The sequence below is a fragment of the Oncorhynchus keta genome, chromosome 2 (genome assembly GCF_023373465.1).
Source record: "Oncorhynchus keta strain PuntledgeMale-10-30-2019 chromosome 2, Oket_V2, whole genome shotgun sequence".
Taxonomy (NCBI): Eukaryota; Metazoa; Chordata; class Actinopteri; order Salmoniformes; family Salmonidae; genus Oncorhynchus; species Oncorhynchus keta.
The window spans coordinates 3457154-3482674 of NC_068422.1; the positions used below are offsets into that span (position 1 = coordinate 3457154).

Below are 25521 nucleotides of genomic sequence, written 5' to 3' on the forward strand. Positions count from 1 at the left end.
AGTTAGCGACTATCTAACAATGATACAGTATACCACAGTCAGTTAAGGCCTATCTAACATTTCTGCAGTATACCACAGCCAGTTAGGGACTATCTGACAATACTACAGTATACTGCAGTCAGTTAGGGTCTATCTGACAATGCTACAGTATACCACAGCCAGTTAGGGACTATCTGACAATGCTACAGTATACTGCAGCCAGTTAGGGACTATCTGACAATGCTACAGTATACCGCAGACAGTTAGGGACCAGCTAAAAATGCTCCAGTATACCACAGCCAGTTAGGGACTATCTGACAATGCTACAGTATACCGCAGTCAGTTAGGGTCTATCTGACAATGCTACAGTATACCACAGTCAGTTCGGGACCAGCTAACAATGCTACAGTATACCACAGCCAGTTAGGGACTATCTGACAATGCTACAGTATACTGCAGTCAGTTAGGGTCCATCTGACAATGCTACAGTATACCGCAGTCAGTTCGGGACAATCTAACAATGCTACAGTATACAGCAGTCAGTTAGGGACCAGCTAACAATGCTACAGTATACCGCAGTCAGTTAGGGACCAGCTAACATTTCTGCAGTATACCAAAGCCAGTTAGGGTCTATCTGACAATGCTACAGTATACTGCAGCCAGTTAGGGTCTATCTGACAATGCTACAGTATACCGCAGTCAGTTAGGGTCTATCTGACAATGCTACAGTATACCGCAGCCAGTTAGGGACTATCTAACAATGCTACAGTATACCGCAGTCAGTTCGGGACTATCTGACAATGCTACAGTATACTGCAGTCAGTTAGGGTCTATCTGACAATGCTACAGTATATCACATCCAGTTAGGGACTATCTGACAATGCTACAGTATACCGCAGTCAGTTAGGGTCTATCTGACAATGCTACAGTATACCGCAATCAGTTCGGGACAATCTAACAATGCTACAGTATACTGCAGCCAGTTGGGGAATATCTGACAATGCTACAGTATACCGCAGACAGTTAGGGACCAGCTAACAATGCTACAGTATACTGCAGCCAGTTAGGGACTATCTGACAATGCTACAGTATACTGCAGTCAGTTAGGGACTATCTGACAATGCTACAGTATACCGCAGTCAGTTAGGGACTATGTAACAATGCTACAGTATACTGCAGCCAGTTAGGGACTATCTGACAATGCTACAGTATACCGCAGTCAGTTAGGGACTATCTGACAATGCTATAGTATACTGCAGCCAGTTAGGGACTATCTGACAATGCTACAGTATACTGCAGCCAGTTAGGGACTATCTGACAATGCTACAGTATACCGCAGTCAGTTAGGGACTATGTAACAATGCTACAGTATACTGCAGTCGGTTAGGGACTATCTGACAATGCTACAGTATACCGCAGTCAGTTCGGGACCAGCTAACAATGCTACAGTATACCACAGCCAGTTAGGGACTATCTGACAATGCTACAGTATACCGCAGTCAGTTAGGTTCTATCTCACAATGCTACAGTATACCGCAGTCAGTTCGGGACAATTTAACAATGCTACATACAGTATACCACAGCCAGTTACGGACTATCTGACAATGCTACAGTATACTGCAGTCAGTTAGGGTCCATCTGACAATGCTACAGTATACCGCAGTCAGTTCGGGACAATCTAACAATGCTACAGTATACAGCAGTCAGTTAGGGACCAGCTGACAATGCTACAGTATACCGCAGTCAGTTAGGGACCAGCTAACATTTCTGCAGTATACCAAAGCCAGTTAGGGACTATCTGACAATGCTACAGTATACTGCAGCCAGTTAGGGTCTATCTGACAATGCTACAGTATACCTGCAGTCAGTTAGGGTCTATCTGACAATGCTACAGTATACCGCAGCCAGTTAGGGACTATCTAACAATGCTACAGTATACCGCAGTCAGTTAGGGACTATCTGACAATGCTACAGTATACTGCAGTCAGTTAGGGTCTATCTGACAATGCTACAGTATATCACATCTGACAATGCTACAGTAGGGACTCCAGTTAGGGACTATCTGACAATGCTACAGTATACCGCAGTCAGTTAGGGTCTATCTGACAATGCTACAGTATACCGCAATCAGTTCGGGACAATCTAACAATGCTACAGTATACTGCAGCCAGTTGGGGAATATCTGACAATGCTACAGTATACCGCAGACAGTTAGGGACCAGCTAACAATGCTACAGTATACTGCAGCCAGTTAGGGACTATCTGACAATGCTACAGTATACTGCAGTCAGTTAGGGACTATCTGACAATGCTACAGTATACCGCAGTCAGTTAGGGACTATGTAACAATGCTACAGTATACTGCAGTCGGTTAGGGACTATCTGACAATGCTACAGTATACCGCAGTCAGTTAGGGACTATCTGACAATGCTATAGTATACTGCAGCCAGTTAGGGACTATCTGACAATGCTACAGTATACTGCAGCCAGTTAGGGACTATCTGACAATGCTACAGTATACCGCAGTCAGTTAGGGACTATGTAACAATGCTACAGTATACTGCAGTCGGTTAGGGACTATCTGACAATGCTACAGTATACCGCAGTCAGTTAGGGACTATCTGACAATGCTATAGTATACTGCAGCCAGTTAGGGACTATCTGACAATGCTACAGTATACTGCAGCCAGTTAGGGACTATTTGACAATGCTACAGTATACCACAGCCAGTTAGGGACTATCTGACAATGCTACAGTATACTGCAGTCAGTTAGGGTCTATCTGACAATGCTACAGTATACTGCAGTCAGTTAGGGTATATCTGACAATGCTACAGTATACTGCAGTCAGTTCGGGATCAGCTAACAATGCTTCAGTACACCACGGCCAGTTTGGAACTATTTGACAATGGCTACAGTACATCACAGCCAGTTAGGGACTATCTGACAATGCTACAGTATACCGCAGTCAGTTAGGGACTATGTAACAATGCTACAGTATACTGCAGTCGGTTAGGGACTATCTGACAATGCTACAGTATACCGCAGTCAGTTCGGGACTATCTAACAATGCTACAGTATACTGCAGTCAGTTCGGGACTATCTGACAATTCTACAGTATACTGCAGTCAGTTAGCGACTATCTAACATTGATACAGTATACCACAGTCAGTTAAGGCCTATCTAACATTTCTGCAGTATACCACAGCCAGTTAGGGACTATCTGACAATGCTACAGTATACTGCAGTCAGTTAGGGTCTATCTGACAATGCTACAGTATACCACAGCCAGTTAGGGACTATCTGACAATGCTACAGTATACTGCAGCCAGTTAGGGACTATCTGACAATGCTACAGTATACCGCAGACAGTTAGGGACCAGCTAAAAATGCTCCAGTATACCACAGCCAGTTAGGGACTATCTGACAATGCTACAGTATACCGCAGTCAGTTAGGGTCTATCTGACAATGCTACAGTATACCACAGTCAGTTCGGGACCAGCTAACAATGCTACAGTATACCACAGCCAGTTAGGGACTATCTGACAATGCTACAGTATACCGCAGTCAGTTAGGGTCTATCTCACAATGCTACAGTATACCGCAGTCAGTTCGGGACAATTTAACAATGCTACATACAGTATACCACAGCCAGTTAGGGACTATCTGACAATGCTACAGTATACTGCAGTCAGTTAGGGTCCATCTGACAATGCTACAGTATACCGCAGTCAGTTCGGGACAATCTAACAATGCTACAGTATACAGCAGTCAGTTAGGGACCAGCTAACAATGCTACAGTATACCGCAGTCAGTTAGGGACCAGCTAACATTTCTGCAGTATACCAAAGCCAGTTAGGGACTATCTGACAATGCTACAGTATACTGCAGCCAGTTAGGGTCTATCTGACAATGCTACAGTATACCGCAGTCAGTTAGGGTCTATCTGACAATGCTACAGTATACCGCAGCCAGTTAGGGACTATCTAACAATGCTACAGTATACCGCAGTCAGTTCGGGACTATCTGACAATGCTACAGTATACTGCAGTCAGTTAGGGTCTATCTGACAATGCTACAGTATATCACATCCAGTTAGGGACTATCTGACAATGCTACAGTATACCGCAGTCAGTTAGGGTCTATCTGACAATGCTACAGTATACTGCAATCAGTTATCTGACAATGCTACAGTATACTGCAGCCAGTTGGGGAATATCTGACAATGCTACAGTATACCGCAGACAGTTAGGGACATCTGACAATGCTACAGTATACTGCAGCCAGTTAGGGACTATCTGACAATGCTGCAGTCAGTTAGGGACTATCTGACAATGCTACAGTATACCGCAGTCAGTTAGGGACTATGCAACAATGCTACAGTATACTGCAGTCGGTTAGGGACTATCTGACAATGCTACAGTATACCGCAGTCAGTTAGGGACTATCTGACAATGCTATAGTATACTGCAGCCAGTTAGGGACTATCTGACAATGCTACAGTATACTGCAGCCAGTTAGGGACTATCTGACAATGCTACAGTATACCGCAGTCAGTTAGGGACTATCTGACAATGCTATAGTATACTGCAGCCAGTTAGGGAGTATCTGACAATGCTACAGTATACTGCAGCCAGTTAGGGACTATTTGACAATGCTACAGTATACCACAGCCAGTTAGGGACTATCTGACAATGCTACAGTATACTGCAGTCAGTTAGGGTCTATCTGACAATGCTACAGTATACTGCAGTCAGTTAGGGTCTATCTGACAATGCTACAGTATACTGCAGTCAGTTCGGGATCAGCTAACAATGCTACAGTATACCACAGCCAGTTGGAACTATTTGACAATGCTACAGTACATCACAGCCAGTTAGGGACTATCTGACAATGCTGCAGTATACCGCAGTCAGTTCGGGACTATCTAACAATGCTACAGTATACTGCAGTCAGTTCGGGACTATCTGACAATGCTACAGTATACCACAGTCAGTTAAGGACTATCTAACATTTCTACAGTATACCACAGCCAGTTAGGGACTATCTGACAATGCTACAGTATACTGCAGTCAGTTAGGGTCTATCTGACAATGCTACAGTATACTGCAGTCAGTTAGGGACTATCTGACAATGCTACAGTATACTGCAGTCAGTTAGGGTCTATCTGACAATGCTACAGTATAACAATGCTACAGTATACAGCAGTCAGTTAGGGACCAGCTAACAATGCTACAGTATACCGCAGTCAGTTAGGGACCAGCTAACATGCTACCAAAGCCAGTTAGGGACTATCTGACAATGCTACAGTATACTGCAGCCAGTTAGGGTCTATCTGACAATGCTACAGTATACCGCAGTCAGTTAGGGTCTATCTGACAATGCTACAGTATACCACAGCCAGTTAGGGACTATCTGACAATGCTACAGTATACTGCAGCCAGTTAGGGACTATCTGACAATGCTACAGTATACTGCAGTCAGTTAGGGTCTATCTGACAATGCTACAGTATACCACAGCCAGTTAGGGACTATCTGACAATGCTACAGTATACCGCAGTCAGTTAGGGTCTATCTGACAATGCTACAGTATACCGCAGTCAGTTCGGGACAATCTAACAATGCTACAGTATACTGCAGCCAGTTGGGGACTATCTGACAATGCTACAGTATACCGCAGACAGTTAGGGACCAGCTAACAATGCTACAGTATACTGCAGCCAGTTAGGGACTATCTGACAATGCTACAGTATACTGCAGTCAGTTAGGGACTATCTGACAATGCTACAGTATACCGCAGTCAGTTCGGGACAATCTAACAATGCTACTGTATACTGCAGCCAGTTAGGGACTATCTGACAATGCTACAGTATACCGCAGTCAGTTAGGGACTATCTGACAATGCTATAGTATACTGCAGCCAGTTAGGGACTATCTGACAATGCTACAGTATACTGCAGCCAGTTAGGGACTATCTGACAATGCTACAGTATACCGCAGTCAGTTAGGGACTATCTGACAATGCTATAGTATACTGCAGCCAGTTAGGGAGTATCTGACAATGCTACAGTATACTGCAGCCAGTTAGGGACTATTTGACAATGCTACAGTATACCACAGCCAGTTAGGGACTATCTGACAATGCTACAGTATACTGCAGTCAGTTAGGGTCTATCTGACAATGCTACAGTATACTGCAGTCAGTTAGTGTCTATCTGACAATGCTACAGTATACTGCAGTCAGTTCGGGATCAGCTAACAATGCTTCAGTACACCACGGCCAGTTTGGAACTATTTGACAATGGCTACAGTACATCACAGCCAGTTAGGGACTATCTGACAATGCTGCAGTATACCGCAGTCAGTTCGGGACTATCTAACAATGCTACAGTATACTGCAGTCAGTTCGGGACTATCTGACAATTCTACAGTATACCACAGTCAGTTAAGGCCTATCTAACATTTCTGCAGTATACCACAGCCAGTTAGGGACTATCTGACAATGCTACAGTATACTGCAGTCAGTTAGGGTCTATCTGACAATGCTACAGTATACCACAGCCAGTTAGGGACTATCTGACAATGCTACAGTATACTGCAGTCAGTTAGGGTCCATCTGACAATGCTACAGTATACCGCAGTCAGTTCGGGACAATCTAACAATGCTACAGTATACAGCAGTCAGTTAGGGACCAGCTAACAATGCTACAGTATACCGCAGTCAGTTAGGGACCAGCTAACATTTCTGCAGTATACCAAAGCCAGTTAGGGACTATCTGACAATGCTACAGTATACTGCAGCCAGTTAGGGTCTATCTGACAATGCTACAGTATACCGCAGTCAGTTAGGGTCTATCTGACAATGCTACAGTATACCGCAGCCAGTTAGGGACTATCTAACAATGCTACAGTATACCGCAGTCAGTTCGGGACTATCTGACAATGCTACAGTCAGTTAGGGTCTATCTGACAATGCTACAGTATATCACATCCAGTTAGGGACTATCTGACAATGCTACAGTATACCGCAGTCAGTTAGGGTCTATCTGACAATGCTACAGTATACCGCAATCAGTTTGGGACAATCTAACAATGCTACAGTATACTGCAGCCAGTTGGGGAATATCTGACAATGCTACAGTATACCGCAGACAGTTAGGGACCAGCTAACAATGCTACAGTATACTGCAGCCAGTTAGGGACTATCTGACAATGCTACAGTATACTGCAGTCAGTTAGGGACTATCTGACAATGCTACAGTATACCGCAGTCAGTTAGGGACTATGTAACAATGCTCCAGTATACTGCAGTCGGTTAGGGACTATCTGACAATGCTACAGTATACCGCAGTCAGTTAGGGACTATCTGATAATGCTATAGTATACTGCAGCCAGTTAGGGACTATCTGACAATGCTACAGTATACTGCAGCCAGTTAGGGACTATTTGACAATGCTACAGTATACCACAGCCAGTTAGGGACTATCTGACAATGCTACAGTATACTGCAGTCAGTTAGGGTCTATCTGACAATGCTACAGTATACTGCAGTCAGTTAGGGTCTATCTGACAATGCTACAGTATACTGCAGTCAGTTCGGGATCAGCTAACAATGCTTCAGTACACCACGGCCAGTTTGGAACTATTTGACAATGGCTACAGTACATCACAGCCAGTTAGGGACTATCTGACAATGCTACAGTATACCGCAGTCAGTTAGCGTCTATCTGACAATGCTACAGTATACCGCAATCAGTTCGGGACGATCTAACAATGCTACAGTATACTGCAGCCAGTTGGGGAATATCTGACAATGCTACAGTATACCGCAGACAGTTAGGGACCAGCTAACAATGCTACAGTATACTGCAGCCAGTTAGGGACTATCTGACAATGCTACAGTATACTGCAGTCAGTTAGGGACTATCTGACAATGCTACAGTATACCGCAGTCAGTTAGGGACTATGTAACAATGCTACAGTATACTGCAGTCGGTTAGGGACTATCTGACAATGCTACAGTATACTGCAGCCAGTTAGGGACTATCTGACAATGCTACAGTATACTGCAGCCAGTTAGGGACTATCTGACAATGCTACAGTATACCGCAGTCAGTTAGGGACTATGTAACAATGCTACAGTATACTGCAGTCGGTTAGGGACTATCTGACAATGCTACAGTATACCGCAGTCAGTTAGGGACTATCTGACAATGCTATAGTATACTGCAGCCAGTTAGGGACTATTTGACAATGCTACAGTATACCACAGCCAGTTAGGGACTATCTGACAATGCTACAGTATACTGCAGTCAGTTAGGGACTATCTGACAATGCTATAGTATACTGCAGCCAGTTAGGGACTATTTGACAATGCTACAGTATACCACAGCCAGTTAGGGACTATCTGACAATGCTACAGTATACTGCAGTCAGTTAGGGTCTATCTGACAATGCTACAGTATACTGCAGTCAGTTAGGGTCTATCTGACAATGCTACACTATACTGCACTGCAGCCAGTTAGGGACTATCTGACAATGCTACAGTATACCGCAGTCAGTTAGGGTCTATCTGACAATGCTACAGTATACCACAGTCAGTTCGGGACCAGCTAACAATGCTACAGTATACCACAGCCAGTTAGGGACTATCTGACAATGCTACAGTATACTGCAGTCAGTTAGGGTACATCTGACAATGCTACAGTATACCGCAGTCAGTTCGGGACAATCTAACAATGCTACAGTATACAGCAGTCAGTTAGGGACCAGCTAACAATGCTACAGTATACCGCAGTCAGTTAGGGACCAGCTAACATTTCTGCAGTATACCACAGTCAGTTAGGGACTATCTGACAATGCTACAGTATACTGCAGCCAGTTAGGGTCTATCTGACAATGCTACAGTATACCGCAGTCAGTTAGGGTCTATCTGACAATGCTACAGTATACCGCAGCCAGTTAGGGACTATCTAACAATGCTACAGTATACCGCAGTCAGTTCGGGACTATCTGACAATGCTACAGTATACTGCAGTCAGTTAGGGTCTATCTGACAATGCTACAGTATACCACAGCCATTTAGGGACTATCTGACAATGCTACAGTATACTGCAGCCAGTTAGGGACTATCTGACAATGCTACAGTATACTGCATTCAGTTAGGGTCTATCTGACAATGCTACAGTATACCGCAGTCAGTTAGGGACTATCTGACAATGCTACAGTATACTGCAGTCGGTTAGGGACTATCTGACAATGCTACAGTATACCGCAGTCAGTTAGGGACTATCTGACAATGCTATAGTATACTGCAGCCAGTTAGGGACTATCTGACAATGCTACAGTATACCGCAGTCAGTTAGGGACTATGTAACAATGCTACAGTATACTGCAGTCGGTTAGGGACTATCTGACAATGCTACAGTATACCGCAGTCAGTTAGGGACTATCTGACAATGCTATAGTATACTGCAGCCAGTTAGGGACTATCTGACAATGCTACAGTATACTGCAGCCAGTTAGGGACTATTTGACAATGCTACAGTATACCACAGCCAGTTAGGGACTATCTGACAATGCTACAGTATACTGCAGTCAGTTAGGGTCTATCTGACAATGCTACAGTATACTGCAGTCAGTTAGGGTCTATCTGACAATGCTACAGTATACTGCAGTCAGTTCGGGACCAGCTAACAATGCTTCAGTACACCACGGCCAGTTTGGAACTATTTGACAATGGCTACAGTACATCACAGCCAGTTAGGGACTATCTGACAATGCTACAGTATACCGCAGTCAGTTAGGGTCTATCTGACAATGCTACAGTATACCGCAATCAGTTCGGGACGATCTAACAATGCTACAGTATACTGCAGCCAGTTGGGGAATATCTGACAATGCTACAGTATACCGCAGACAGTTAGGGACCAGCTAACAATGCTACAGTATACTGCAGCCAGTTAGGGACTATCTGACAATGCTACAGTATACTGCAGTCAGTTAGGGACTATCTGACAATGCTACAGTATACCGCAGTCAGTTAGGGACTATGTAACAATGCTACAGTATACTGCAGTCGGTTAGGGACTATCTGACAATGCTACAGTATACCGCAGTCAGTTAGGGACTATCTGACAATGCTATAGTATACTGCAGCCAGTTAGGGACTATCTGACAATGCTACAGTATACTGCAGCCAGTTAGGGACTATCTGACAATGCTACAGTATACTGCAGCCAGTTAGGGTCTATCTGACAATGCTACAGTATACTGCAGTCAGTTAGGGTCTATCTGACAATGCTACAGTATACTGCAGTCAGTTCGGGACCAGCTAACAATGCTTCAGTACACCACGGCCAGTTTGGAACTATTTGACAATGGCTACAGTACATCACAGCCAGTTAGGGACTATCTGACAATGCTACAGTATACCGCAGTCAGTTAGGGTCTATCTGACAATGCTACAGTATACCGCAATCAGTTCGGGACAATCTAACAATGCTACAGTATACTGCAGCCAGTTGGGGAATATCTGACAATGCTACAGTATACCGCAGACAGTTAGGGACCAGCTAACAATGCTACAGTATACTGCAGCCAGTTAGGGACTATCTGACAATGCTACAGTATACTGCAGTCAGTTAGGGACTATCTGACAATGCTACAGTATACCGCAGTCAGTTAGGGACTATGTAACAATGCTACAGTATACTGCAGTCGGTTAGGGACTATCTGACAATGCTACAGTATACCGCAGTCAGTTAGGGACTATCTGACAATGCTATAGTATACTGCAGCCAGTTAGGGACTATCTGACAATGCTACAGTATACTGCAGCCAGTTAGGGACTATCTGACAATGCTACAGTATACCGCAGTCAGTTAGGGACTATGTAACAATGCTACAGTATACTGCAGTCGGTTAGGGACTATCTGACAATGCTACAGTATACCGCAGTCAGTTAGGGACTATCTGACAATGCTATAGTATACTGCAGCCAGTTAGGGACTATCTGACAATGCTACAGTATACTGCAGCCAGTTAGGGACTATTTGACAATGCTACAGTATACCACAGCCAGTTAGGGACTATCTGACAATGCTACAGTATACTGCAGTCAGTTAGGGTCTATCTGACAATGCTACAGTATACTGCAGTCAGTTAGGGTCTATCTGACAATGCTACACTATACTGCAGCCAGTTAGGGACTATCTGACAATGCTACAGTATACTGCAGTCAGTTAGGGTCTATCTGACAATGCTACAGTATACTGCAGTCAGTTCGGGACCAGCTAACAATGCTTCAGTACACCACGGCCAGTTTGGAACTATTTGACAATGGCTACAGTACATCACAGCCAGTTAGGGACTATTTGACAATGCTACAGTATACCACAGCCAGTTAGGGTCTATTTGACAATGGCTACAGTTCCCCACAGCCAGTTCGGGACTATTTGACAATGCTACAGTATACCACAGCCAGTTCTGGACTATCTGACAATGCTACAGTATACCAAAGCCAATCTCAGGTCAGATACTGAGTTGGTTCACTAGAGAGAAAGGGTTCACTATTGGAAGTGGATGTCAGTGGGAGACAGACCATTGTGCACTACCATCAATACTCATATCAAGAGATACTGTGTACTGTAACATCAACATATAGGCAGGCAGTTCCCAGTTCTGCTTAGTTCAGACCAGGGCCGTATGCACAAAGCCTCTCAGAGTAGGAGTGCTGATCTGGGATCACATTTGCCTTTTAGATCATAATGAATTTGATTATATGGACAGGCTGGGACATGATCCTAGATCAGCACTCCTACTCTGAGATGCTTTGTGCCTACGAGCCCAGATCAGACTCTTCTCACAGCCTTAAGACTCTGTGCCTCCTGGGTGTACTCTGCAGTCATCTGTTAGGTCATAAGCCCTAGGAAGCAGTACTTGTCAGCTTGCAGCCTGTGCCATGAGTACCACAGATGTGTGCTTGTTTCATGTAGCTTGGTGCAAACAGGGAGCAGAGAACCGGCTGTAGTCTCCAGGATAAAGCTTCCACTGTAATGGTTAGCCTAGGGGCTTTTCCCACTGTCTCCATGGAAACACTGACAGACAAGAGCTCAGACCGCCCATGACCATGCATATAAAGGCTGGTGTAGGCATGTGTGTGTCTCTCACCATATAAAGTCTCTGCAGTGGGAGCAGTAGGTAGGCTGCCGCAGGTAGGTGGCCATGAACTTGTGTCCGTTGACCTGATGGACCCTCCTTCGTACGGCACCCTGCCTCTTCCTAGGCCGCATGCGCTCCCGAAACACACGCTCCTCAGCATTCTCACCGGAGCCTGGAGCTGGAGAAGCACATTATTAGTATACACTTCAGAATGGCACATGAAGAGACAGACAAGGAGGATGGTGCATTAACCTCCTTATCAAATCTATTCAAATTGCATTTATAAACAACAGGTGTAGACAAACAGTGACATGCTTACTTATGGACCCTTCCCAACAAGACGAAAATATAGAAAAAATGACAACGACAATAACTTGGCAACATAAACAGGGTACCAGTACAGAGTCAACGTACAGGGGTACGAGGTGATAACTTGGCTATATAAACAGGGTACCAGTACAGAGTCAACGTACAGGGGTACGAGGTGATAACTTGGCTATATAAACAGGGTACCAGTACAGAGTCAACGTACAGGGGTACGAGGTGATAACTTGGCTATATAAACAGGGTACCAGTACAGAGTCAATGTGCAGGGGTACCAGGTGATAACTTGGCTATATAAACAGGGTACCAGTACAGAGTCAATGTGCATGGGTACCAGGTGATAACTTGGCTATATAAACAGGGTACCATTACAGAGTCAATGTGCAGGGGTACGAGGTGGTAACGTGGCTATATAAACAGGGTACCATTTCAGAGTCAATGTGCAGGGGTACGAGGTGATAACTTGGCTATATAAACAGGGTACCAGTACAGAGTCAATGTGCAGGGGTACGAGGTGGTAACTTGGCTATATAAACAGGGTACCATTTCAGAGTCAATGTGCAGGGGTACGAGGTGATAACTTGGCTATATAAACAGGGTACCAGTACAGAGTCAATGTGCAGGGGTACGAGGTGGTAACTTGGCTACATAAACAGGGTACCATTACAGAGTCAATGTGCAGGGGTACGAGGTGATAACTTGGCTATATAAACAGGGTACCAGTACAGAGTCAATGTGCAGGGGTACGAGGTGGGAGCTTGGCTATATAAACAGGGTACCAGTACAGAGTCAATGTGCAGGGGTACCACGTGATAACTTGGCTATATAAACAGGGTACCAGTACAGAGTCAATGTGCAGGGGTACCAGGTGATAACTTGGCTATATAAACAGGGTACCAGTACAGAGTCAATGTGCAGGGGTACGAGGTGGTAACTTGGCTATATAAACAGGGTACCATTACAGAGTCAATGTGCATGTGTACCAGGTTATAGCTTGGCTATATAAACAGGGTACCAGTACAGAGTCAATGTGCAGGGGTACCAGGTGATAACTTGGCTATAAAAACAGGGTACCAGTACAGAGTCAATGTGCATGTGTACGAGGTGGTAACTTGGCTATATAAACAGGGTACCAGTAAAGAGTCAATGTGCAGGGGTACCAGGTGGTAACTTGGCTATATAAACAGGGTACCAGTACAGAGTCAATGTGCAGGGGTACCAGGTGATAACTTGGCTATATAAACAGGGTACCATTACAGAGTCAATGTGCAGGGGTACGAGGTGGTAACTTGGCTATATAAACAGGGTACCAGTACAGAGTCAATGTGCAGGGGTACCAGGTGATAACTTGGCTATATAAACAGGGTACCATTACAGAGTCAATGTACAGGGGTACGAGGTGATAACTTGGCTATATAAACAGTGTACCATTACAGAGTCAATGTGCAGGGGTACCAGGTAATTGAGGTAGATATGTACATATGGGTAGAGATAAAGTGACGAGGTAACAGGATAGGTAATAAACAGTAGCAGCAGTGAATGTGAAGAGTCCAAAGAGTTAGTGCAAAGAGGGTCAATGCAGATAGTCCTGGTAGCTTTTTGGTTGACTATTTAGTGGTTTTATGGCTTGTGGGTAGAAGCTGTTATTGCTCCTACTGATTCCAGACTTGGTGGATCGATATAGTATATAGCATATTAATGAAGAGTGTGTCAGTATGCTTCTCCACACATAGCTACACTAATGGAACAGTCCAGTGCTACAACCCCCTACAGGTGGGAGGTAATGGAACAGTCCAGTGCTACAACCCCCTACATGTGGGAGGTAATGGAACAGTCCAGTGCTACAACCCCCTACAGGTGGGAGGTAATGGAACAGTCCAGTGCTACAACCCCCTACATGTGGGAGGTAATGGAACAGTCCAGTGCTGCACACATGACCACCTCTAGATGGTGCTACTGCAGCAGAGGTGAATTTACAGGGATAATCCCCTCAACAACCTCAAAGCTATGCAGATGCTGGAGAGGTTATTAACAGGCTTGTCACACACACACCACAGCACACTAGTTATGAGGGGATTAAACATTTGTCTTGTCTGGATAGGATAGCCTATATGCTACCTAGCTAACAAGTGACTGATTCAACCTTAACTAATGCAGGATACTGCATGTTGGTGATTGAGCTCTCTCCTAGTGTACACTGAGCGTACAAAATATTAGGTACACCTTCCTAATATTGAGTTGCACCACCTTTTGCCCTCGGGCACAGCCTCAATTTGTCAGGGCATGGGCTCTACAAGGTGTCGAAAGCGCTCCACAGGGATGCTGGCCCATGTTGACTCCAATGCTTCCTACGGTTGCGTCAAGTTGGCTGGATGTTTTTTTTTATTTGACCTTTATTTAACTAGGCAAGTCAGTTAAGAACAAATTCTTATTTTCAATGACGGCCTAGGAACAGTGGGTTAACTGCCTGTTCAGGGGCAGAACGACAGATTTGTACCTTGTCAGCTTGGGGGTTTGATCTTGCAACCTTCCAGTTACTAGTCCAACGCTCTAACCACTAGGCTACCCTGCCCCCCCATGTCTTTTGGGTGGTGGACCATTCTTGGTACACAGGAAACTGTTGAGTGTGAAAAACCCATCAGTTCTTGACACAAACTGGTGTGCCTGGCACCTACTACCGTACGTCATTCAAAGGCACTTACATCTTTTGTGTTGTCCATTCACCCACTGAATGGCACACTAAAACAATCCATGTCTCAAGGCTTAAAAATACTTCTTTAACCTGTCTCCCCCCCTTCATCTACACTGACTGAAGTTGGTTTAACAAGTGACATCAATAAGGGATCATAGATTTCACCTGGATTCACCTGGTCAGTCTATGTCATGGAAAGAGCAGTTGTTCCTGATGTTTAGTACACTCAGCATATGTGTTGTATGTTGCTAGGATGAGTGCAGATCTGCTGAGGTCTGGATCAATGGATTGACGGGGTAGGCTGTGACACAGAGCAACCATGTTGGAGACCTGTCAGCTCTCCTCACCAGGGTAGCAGACAAGGTAATGCACAGGGCTAAACAGGACTGCTCACACTCCCACTCTCGCTCTCGATTTCTCTCTCAGAAAACAGCCTCACGCATTTATGAACAGCCTCACACACTTACACAGCCTCACAGACTCACACAGCCTCACACACTTACGCACAGCCACAGCCTCACACACTTACACACAGCCTCACAGAGCCTCACAGACTCACACAGCCTCATACACTTACGCACAGCCTCAGACTCACACACTTACACACAGCCTCACACACTTACGCACAGCCTCAGACTCACACACTTACACACAGCCTCACACACTTACGCACAGCCTCACATACTCACACAGCCTCACACACTTACGCACAGCCTCAGACTCGCACACTTACACACAGCCTCACACATTTACGCACAGCCTCACATACTTACGCACAGCCTCATACATCCTCACACACTTACACACAGCCTCACACACTTACGCACAGACTCACACAGTCTCACACACTTACGTACAGACTCACACACAGTCTCACACACTTACACACAGACTCACAGTCTCACACAATTATGCACAGCATCACAGTCTCACAGCCTTACGCACACAGCAAAACTTGCATTCAAGCAAGCACGCACGCACGTACACACACATAAACACACACACACACACACACACACACACACACACACACACACACACACACACACACACACACACACACACACACACACACACACACACACACACACACACACACACTGTAAAGAAAATAAAATGTGAAATCTTTCTCTCCTGGAGTGATTATGGAAGAGTATACCATGTGGAGAGCTTAGGTTTACATTTCACTCTGCTACTTTATTAATTATACTGTCAGCGCAGGGGGGCTGGAGGGAGGGAAGGAGATTGGGAGGGAGGGAGGACTGGAGGGAATGTGTTACTGGTAGGTGACAGGTAGGTCACAGCCCCCTGCCACATGGTCTGGTAGGTGACAGCCCCCTTCCTTCCACACGGTCTGGTAGTTCACAGTCCCCTGCCACATGGTCTGGTAGGTGACAGCCCCCTGCCACATGGTCTGGTAGTTCACAGCCCCCTGCCACATGGTCTGGTAGTTCACAGCCCCCTGCCACATGGTCTGGTAGTTCACAGCCCCCTGCCACATGGTCTGGTAGGTGACAGCCCCCTGCCACATGGTCTGGTAGTTCACAGCCCCCTGCCACATGGTCTGGTAGTTCAAAGCCCCCTGCCACATGGTCTGGTAGGTGACAGCCCCCTGCCACATGGTCTGGTAGTTCACAGCCCCCTGCAACATGGTCTGGTAGCTGACAGCCCCCTGCCACATGGTCTGGTAGCTGACAGCCCCCTGCCACATGGTCTGGTAGTTCACAGCCCCCTGCCACATGGTCTGGTAGGTGACAGCCCCCTGCCACATGGTCTGGTAGGTGACAGCCCCCTGCCACATGGTCTGGTAGTTCACAGCCCCCTGCCACATGGTCTGGTAGGTGACAGCCCCCTGCCACATGGTCTGGTAGGTGACAGCCCCCTACCACATGGTCTGGTAGTTCACAGCCCCCTGCCACATGGTCTGGTAGTTCACAGCCCCCTGCCACATGGTCTGGTAGGTGACAGCCCCCTGCCACATGGTCTGGTAGTTCACAGCCCCCTGCCACATGGTCTGGTAGGTGACAGCCCCCTGCCACATGGTCTGGTAGGTGACAGCCCCCTACCACATGGTCTGGTAGGTGACAGCCCCATGCCACATGGTCTGGTAGTTCACAGCCCCCTGCCACATGGTCTGGTAGTTCACAGCCCCCTGCCACATGGTCTGGTAGGTGACAGCCCCCTGCCACATGGTCTGGTAGGTGACAGCCCCCTGCCACATGGTCTGGTAGGTGACAGCCCCCTGCCACATGGTCTGGTAGTTCACAGCCCCCTGCCACATGGTCTGGTAGTTCACAGCCCCCTGACACATGGTCTGGTAGGTGACAGCCCCCCTGCCACATGGTCTGGTAGGTGACAGCCCCCTGCCACATGGTCTGGTAGTTCACAGCCCCCTGCCACATGGTCTGGTAGGTGACAGCCCCCTGCCACATGGTCTGGTAGTTCACAGCCCCCTGCCACATGGTCTGGTAGGTGACAGCCCCCTGCCACATGGTCTGGTAGTTCACAGCCCCCTACCACATGGTCTGGTAGTTCACAGCCCCCTACCACATGGTCTGGTAGTTCACAGCCCCCTGCCACATGGTCTGGTAGTTCACAGCCCCCTACCACATGGTCTGGTAGGTGACAGCCCCCTGCCACATGGTCTGGTAGTTCACAGCCCCCTGCCACATGGTCTGGTAGGTGACAGCCCCCTGCCACATGGTCTGGTAGATCACAGCCCCCTACCACATGGTCTGGTAGATCACAGCCCCCTGCCACATGGTCTGGTAGTTCACAGCCCCCTGCCACATGGTCTGGTAGGTGACAGCCCCATGCCACATGGTCTGGTAGGTGACAGCCCCCTGCCACATGGTCTGGTAGTTCACAGCCCCCTGCCACATGGTCTGGTAGGTGACAGCCCCCTGCCACATGGTCTGGTAGTTCACAGCCCCCTACCACATGGTCTGGTAGTTCACAGCCCCCTGCCACATGGTCTGGTAGTTCACAGCCCCCTGCCACATGGTCTGGTAGTTCACAGCCCCCTGCCACATGGTCTGGTAGTTCACAGCCCCCTGCCACATGGTCTGGTAGGTGACAGCCCCCTGCCACATGGTCTGGTAGTTCACAGCCCCCTGCCACATGGTCTGGTAGTTCACAGCCCCCTGCCACATGGTCTGGTAGGTGACAGCCCCCTGCCACATGGTCTGGTAGTTCACAGCCCCCTGCCACATGGTCTGGTAGTTCACAGCCCCCTACCACATGGTCTGGTAGGTGACAGCCCCCTGCCACATGGTCTGGTAGGTGACAGCCCCCTGCCACATGGTCTGGTAGGTGACAGCCCCCTGCCACATGGTCTGGTAGTTCACAGCCCCCTGCCACATGGTCTGGTAGTTCACAGCCCCCTGCCACATGGTCTGGTAGGTGACAGCCCCCTGCCACATGGTCTGGTAGGTGACAGCCCCCTGCCACATGGTCTGGTAGTTCACAGCCCCCTGCCACATGGTCTGGTAGGTGACAGCCCCCTGCCACATGGTCTGGTAGTTCACAGCCCCCTGCCACATGGTCTGGTAGGTGACAGCCCCCTGCCACATGGTCTGGTAGTTCACAGCCCCCTACCACATGGTCTGGTAGTTCACAGCCCCCTACCACATGGTCTGGTAGTTCACAGCCCCCTGCCACATGGTCTGGTAGTTCACAGCCCCCTACCACATGGTCTGGTAGGTGACAGCCCCCTGCCACATGGTCTGGTAGTTCCCAGCCCCCTGCCACATGGTCTGGTAGGTGACAGCCCCCTGCCACATGGTCTGGTAGATCACAGCCCCCTGCCACATGGTCTGGTAGTGACAGCCCCCTACCACATGGTCTGGTCCCCCCTGCCACATGGTCTGGTAGGTGACAGCCCCATGCCACATGGTCTGGTAGGTGACAGCCCCCTGCCACATGGTCTGGTAGTTCACAGCCCCCTGCCACATGGTCTGGTAGGTGACAGCCCCCTGCCACATGGTCTGGTAGTTCACAGCCCCTACCACATGGTCTGGTAGTTCACAGCCCCCTGCCACATGGTCTGGTAGTTCACAGCCCCCTGCCACATGGTCTGGTAGTTCACAGCCCCCTGCCACATGGTCTGGTAGTTCACAGCCCCCTGCCACATGGTCTGGTAGGTGACAGCCCCCTGCCACATGGTCTGGTAGTTCACAGCCCCCTGCCACATGGTCTGGTAGTTCACAGCCCCCTGCCACATGGTCTGGTAGTTCACAGCCCCCTGCCACATGGTCTGGTAGGTGACAGCCCCTGCCACATGGTCTGGCAGTTCACAGCCCCCTGCCACATGGTCTGGTAGGTGACAGCCCCCTGCCACATGGTCTGGTAGTTCACAGCCCCCTGCCACATGGTCTGGTAGTTCACAGCCCCCTGCCACATGGTCTGGTAGGTGACAGCCCCCTGCCACATGGTCTGGTAGTTCACAGCCCCCTGCCACATGGTCTGGTAGTTCACAGCCCCCTGCCACATGGTCTGGTAGTTCACAGCCCCTGCCACATGGTCTGGTAGGTGACAGCCCCCTGCCACATGGTCTGGTAGTTCAAAGCCCCTGCCACATGGTCTGGTAGTTCACAGCCCCCTACCACATGGTCTGGTAGGTGACAGCCCCCTGCCACATGGTCTGGTAGTTCACAGCCCCCTGCCACATGGTCTGGTAGGTGACAGCCCCCTGCCACATGGTCTGGTAGATCACAGCCCCCTGCCACATGGTCTGGTAGTTCACAGCCCCCTGCCACATGGTCTGGTAGGTGACAGCCCCATGCCACATGGTCTGGTAGGTGACAGCCCCCTGCCACATGGTCTGGTAGTTCACAGCCCCCTGCCACATGGTCTGGTAGGTGACAGCCCCCTGCCACATGGTCTGGTAGTTCACAGCCCCCTACCACATGGTCTGGTAGTTCACAGCCCCCTGCCACATGGTCTGGTAGTTCACAGCCCCCTGCCACATGGTCTGGTAGTTCACAGCCCCCTGCCACATGGTCTGGTAGTTCACAGCCCCCTGCCACATGGTCTGGTAGGTGACAGCCCCCTGCCACATGGTCTGGTAGTTCACAGCCCCCTGCCACATGGTCTGGTAGTTCACAGCCCCCTGCCACATGGTCTGGTAGTTCACAGCCCCCTGCCACATGGTCTGGTAGGTGACAGCCCCTGCCACATGTTCTGGCAGTTCACAGCCCCCTGCCACATGGTCTGGTAGGTGACAGCCCCCTGCCACATGGTCTGGTAGTTCACAGCCCCCTGCCACATGGTCTGGTAGTTCACAGCCCCCTGCCACATGGTCTGGTAGGTGACAGCCCCCTGCCACATGGTCTGGTAGTTCACAGCCCCCTGCCACATGGTCTGGTAGTTCACAGCCCCCTGCCACATGGTCTGGTAGTTCACAGCCCCCTGCCACATGGTATGGTAGGTGACAGCCCCCTGCCACATGGTCTGGTAGTTCACAGCCCCCTGCCACATGGTCTGGTAGTTCACAGCCCCCTGCCACATGGTCTGGTAGTTCAAAGCCCCCTGCCACATGGTCTGGTAGTTCACAGCCCCCTACCACATGGTCTGGTAGTTCACAGCCCCCTGCCACATGGTCTGGTAGGTGACAGCCCCCTGCCACATCGTCTGGTAGTTCAAAGCCCCCTGCCACATGGTCTGGTAGTTCACAGCCCCCTGCCACATGGTCTGGTAGTTCACAGCCCCCTACCACATGGTCTGGTAGTTCACAGCCCCCTACCACATGGTCTGGTAGTTCACAGCCCCCTGCCACATGGTCTGGTAGTTCACAGCCCCCTACCACATGGTCTGGTAGGTGACAGCCCCCTGCCACATGGTTTGGTAGTTCACAGCCCCCTGCCACATGGTCTGGTAGTTCACAGCCCCCTGCCACATGGTCTGGTAGTTCACAGCCCCCTGCCACATGGTCTGGTAGTTCACAGCCCCCTGCCACATGGTCTGGTAGTTCACAGCCCCCTGCCACATGGTCTGGTAGTTCACAGCCCCCTGCCACATGGTCTGGTAGTTCACAGCCCCCTGCCACATGGTCTGGTAGTTCACAGCCCCCTGCCACATGGTCTGGTAGTTCACAGCCCCCTGCCACATGGTCTGGTCAGTTCAAAGCCCCTGCCACATGGTCTGGTCACAGTTCAACAGCCCCCTGCCACATGGTCTGGTAGTTCACAGCCCCCTGCCACATGGTCTGGTAGTGACAGCCCCCTGCCACATGGTCTGGTAGTTCAAAGCCCCCTGCCACATGGTCTGGTAGTTCACAGCCCCCTGCCACATGGTCTGGTAGTTCAAAGCCCCCTGCCACATGGTCTGGTAGTTCACAGCCCCCTGCCACATGGTCTGGTAGTTCACAGCCCCCTGCCACATGGTCTGGTAGTTCACAGCCCCCTGCCACATGGTCTGGTAGTTCAAAGCCCCCTGCCACATGGTCTGGTAGTTCAAAGCCCCCTGCCACATGGTCTGGTAGTTCAAAGCCCCCCTGCCACATGGTCTGGTAGTTCACAGCCCCCTGCCACATGGTCTGGTAGTTCACAGCCCCTGCCACAGTTGCCACATGGTCTGGTAGTTCACAGCCCCCTGCCACATGGTCTGGTAGTTCATGGTCAGTTCACAGCCCCCTGCCACATGGTCTGGTAGTTCACAGCCCCCTGCCACATGGTCTGGTAGTTCACAGCCCCCTGCCACATGGTCTGGTGCCACATGGTCTGGTAGTTCACAGCCCCCTGCCACATGGTCTGGTAGTTCACAGCCCCCTGCCACATGGTCTGGTAGTTCACAGCCCCCTGCCACATGGTCTGGTAGTTCACAGCCCCCTGCCACATGGTCTGGTAGTTCACAGCCCCCTGCCACATGGTCAGTTCACCCCCTGCCACATGGTCTGGTAGTTCACAGCCCCCTGCCACATGATCTGGTAGTTCAAAGCCCCCTGCCACATGGTCTGGTAGTTCACAGCCCCCTGCCACATTGTTATTTTCTGATAACCAAATGGTGTAGTGGTTGACTGTGTCACGTTCTGTCCATCGTTCGTATGTGTTTTCCTTGTTTTAGTGTTGGTCAGGACGTGAGCTGGGTGGGAATTCTATGTTGTGTGTCTTGTTTGTCTATTTCTATGTTTGGCCTGATATGGTTCTCAATCAGAGGCAGGTGTTAGTCTTTGTCTCTGATTGGGAACCATATTTTGGTAGCCTGTTTTGTGTTGGGTTTTGTGGGTGATTGTTCCTATCTCTGTGTTTGCACCAGATAGGACTGTTTAGGTTTTCACTTTTCTTGTTTTGTATAGTCTGTTCATGTATAGTCGTCTTCATTAAAAACATGAATAACCACCACGCTGCATTTTGGTCCGCCTCTCTTTCACCAGAAGAAAACCCTTACAGACTGACTTGTGTGAGACAAGCTGTAGAAGTGGGATCTCAAATCAAACCAAATCAAAGTTTATGTGTGCCGAATACAACAGGTGCCGACCTTACAGTGAAATGTTTACTTACAGGCTCTACCCAATATTGCAAAAAAAGGTGTTAGACGAACAATAGGTAGGTAAAGAAATAAAACAACAGTAAAAAGACAGGCTATAAAAGTAGCGAGGCCACATACAGACACCGGTTAGTCAGGCTGATTGAGGTAGTATGTACATGTAGATATGGTTAAAGTGACTAAGCATATATGATGAACAGAGAGTAGCAGTAGCGTAAAAGAGGGTTTGGCGGGTGGTGGGTGGCAGGACACAATGCAGATAGCCTGGTTAGCCAATGTGATCCAGGTCTATACGAGCGATTCAGACAGACAGGTAGACAGGCACAACTCCAGTTCCCCCAAGGTATTAGCACCACAGGAGGTTGGTGTCACCTTCATTGGGGAGGATGGTGTTGTGGTAATGGCTGGAATGGAATCAGTGTAACGGTATCAAATACATCAAACACATTGTTTCCACATGGTTTCCATGTGTTCTATGCCATTCCATTTGCTCCGATCCAGACATTATTATGAGCGGTCGTCCCCTCAGCAGCCTCCACTGATTAGCACAGTGCTGGCCGTATTACTGTTGAGTAAGACCACAGGTGTGCTTGCACTGTGGTAAAGTCCCTGCCTGTCTTCCTACCTCAACACAATACACTGACTGACACAATTTGGTTTCTGGGGTCAACGAAGGCCGTGTGCAATTTACCTGTAACCAGAAGCAACAGCTGCACAATTTACAAACATATATTATGATAAATAGATTTGAAACTTGTATCTCATTATTCTAATTGATGAAATATGCATAGCCAGATGTAATTGTAATGGCTTAGCAGATAATAAGAAAAGATTAACAATATTTACGTGTCTTAAAGAGAAGGAGTATAATATTTATTTTTTACAGGAAACTCATTCAACAATTTTAGAAGAAGACTTGGGGGTGAAATATACTTCTCCCATGGGCAAAGAAACTCAAAAGAGGTGACGACATTAATTAACTGTAATTTTGATCCGAATATGCAAATTGTCCTAACAGATCCCCAAAGTAGATGTATGATATTAAATATGTTATTGGACCATAAACAGATTAAAACTTTACGGACCAAATAATGATGATCCACGTTTCTTTGGAAATATATTTAATAAATGATAAACCCTGCAAGCAATACAAGACTCCATTATAATGGTGGGAGATTATAATACTGTTTTAAATACCTCAATGGAGCGTAAAGGAAATCACACTATAAACACTATCACCCTCATGCACTTAAGGAAATCACACTATAAACACTATCACCCTCATGCACGTAAGGAAATCACACTATAAACACTATCACCCTCATGCACGTAAGGAAATCACACTATAAACACTATCACCCTCATGCACGTAAGGAAATCACACTATAAACACTATCACCCTCATGCACGTAAGGAAATCACACTATAAACACTATCACCCTCATGCGCGTAAGGAAATCACACTATAAACACTATCTCCCTCATGCACGTAAGGAAATCACACTATAAACACTATCACCCTCATGCACGTAAGGAAATCACACTATAAACACTATCACCCTCATGCACGTAAGGAAATCACACTATAAACACTATCACCCTCATGCACGTAAGGAAATCACACTATAAACACTATCACCCTCATGCACGTAAGGAAATCACACTATAAACACTATCACCCCCATGCACGTAAGGAAATCACACTATAAACACTATCACCCTCATGCGCGTAAGGAAATCACACTATAAACACTATCACCCTCATGCACGTAAGGAAGTCACACTATAAACACTATCGCCCTCATGCACTTAAGGAAATCACACTGTAAACACTATCACCCTCATGCACGTAAGGAAATCACACTATAAACACTATCACCCTCATGCACATAAGGAAATCACACTATAAACACTATCACCCTCATGCACGTAACGCAATCACACTATAAACACTATCACCCTCATGCACGTAAGGAAATCACACTATAAACACTATCACCCTCATGCACGTAAGGAAATCACACTATAAACACTATCACCCTCATGCACATAAGGAAATCACACTATAAACACTATCACCCTCATGCACTTAAGGAAATCATGAATATCATGGATATATTGGAACTAGTGGATATATGGAGGCTAAAATATCCTGACCTAGTGAGATATACAGTTCACATACACCTTAGCCAATATATTTAAACTCAGTTTTTCACAATTCCTGATAATTAATCCCAGAAAATAATTCCCTGTCTTAGGTCATTTAGGATCACCACTTTACTTTAAGAATTTGAAATGTCAGAATAATAGTAGAGAGAATTATTTATTTCAGCTTTTACTTCCTTCATCACATTCCCAGTGGGTCAGAAGTTTACATACACTCAATTAGTATTCGGTAGCATTGCCTTTAAATTCTTTAACTTAGGTCAAACGTTTCGGGAAGCCTTCCCCAAGTTTCCCACAATAAGTTGGGTGAATGTTGGCCCATTCCTTCTGATAAAGCTGGTGTACAGGTAATTGAGTCAGGTTTGTAGGCCTCCTTGCTCGGAAACGCTTTTCAGTTCTGCCCACACATTTTCTATGGGATTGAGGTCAGGGCTTTGTGATGGTCACTCCAATACCTTGACTTTGTTGTCCTTAAGCAATTATGCCACAAATTTGGCAGTATGCTTGGGGTCATTGTCCGTTTGGTTTGACCCATTTGCGATCAAGCTTTAACTTCCTGACTGATGTCTTGAGATGTTGCTTCAATATATCCACATCATTTTCCTCCTCATGATGCCATCTATTTTGCTGCATGATGCTGCCAGCCCCGTGCTTCACGGTTGGTATGGTGTTCTTTGGCTTGCAAGCCTGCCCCTTTTTCCTCCAAACATAA

At 47.7% G+C, this 25521-nt stretch overlaps 1 protein-coding gene across 4 annotated transcripts in view; it reads right to left on the reverse strand.

The window, feature by feature from the left end:
- Positions 1 to 25521, reverse strand: part of LOC118378942 (protein kinase C epsilon type) — a 302141-nt gene that overhangs the window by 110650 nt on the left and 165970 nt on the right. For all 4 annotated transcript variants that reach the window (XR_008071101.1, XM_052470879.1, XM_052470873.1 and 1 more), the window contains one exon: positions 12152 to 12320. Coding sequence is in view for 3 of the 4 variants with exons in the window: in XM_052470879.1 (XP_052326839.1) it covers positions 12152 to 12320 (169 nt within the window). In the remaining variant the exon portion in view is untranslated. The remainder of the gene's footprint in view (positions 1 to 12151; positions 12321 to 25521) is intronic.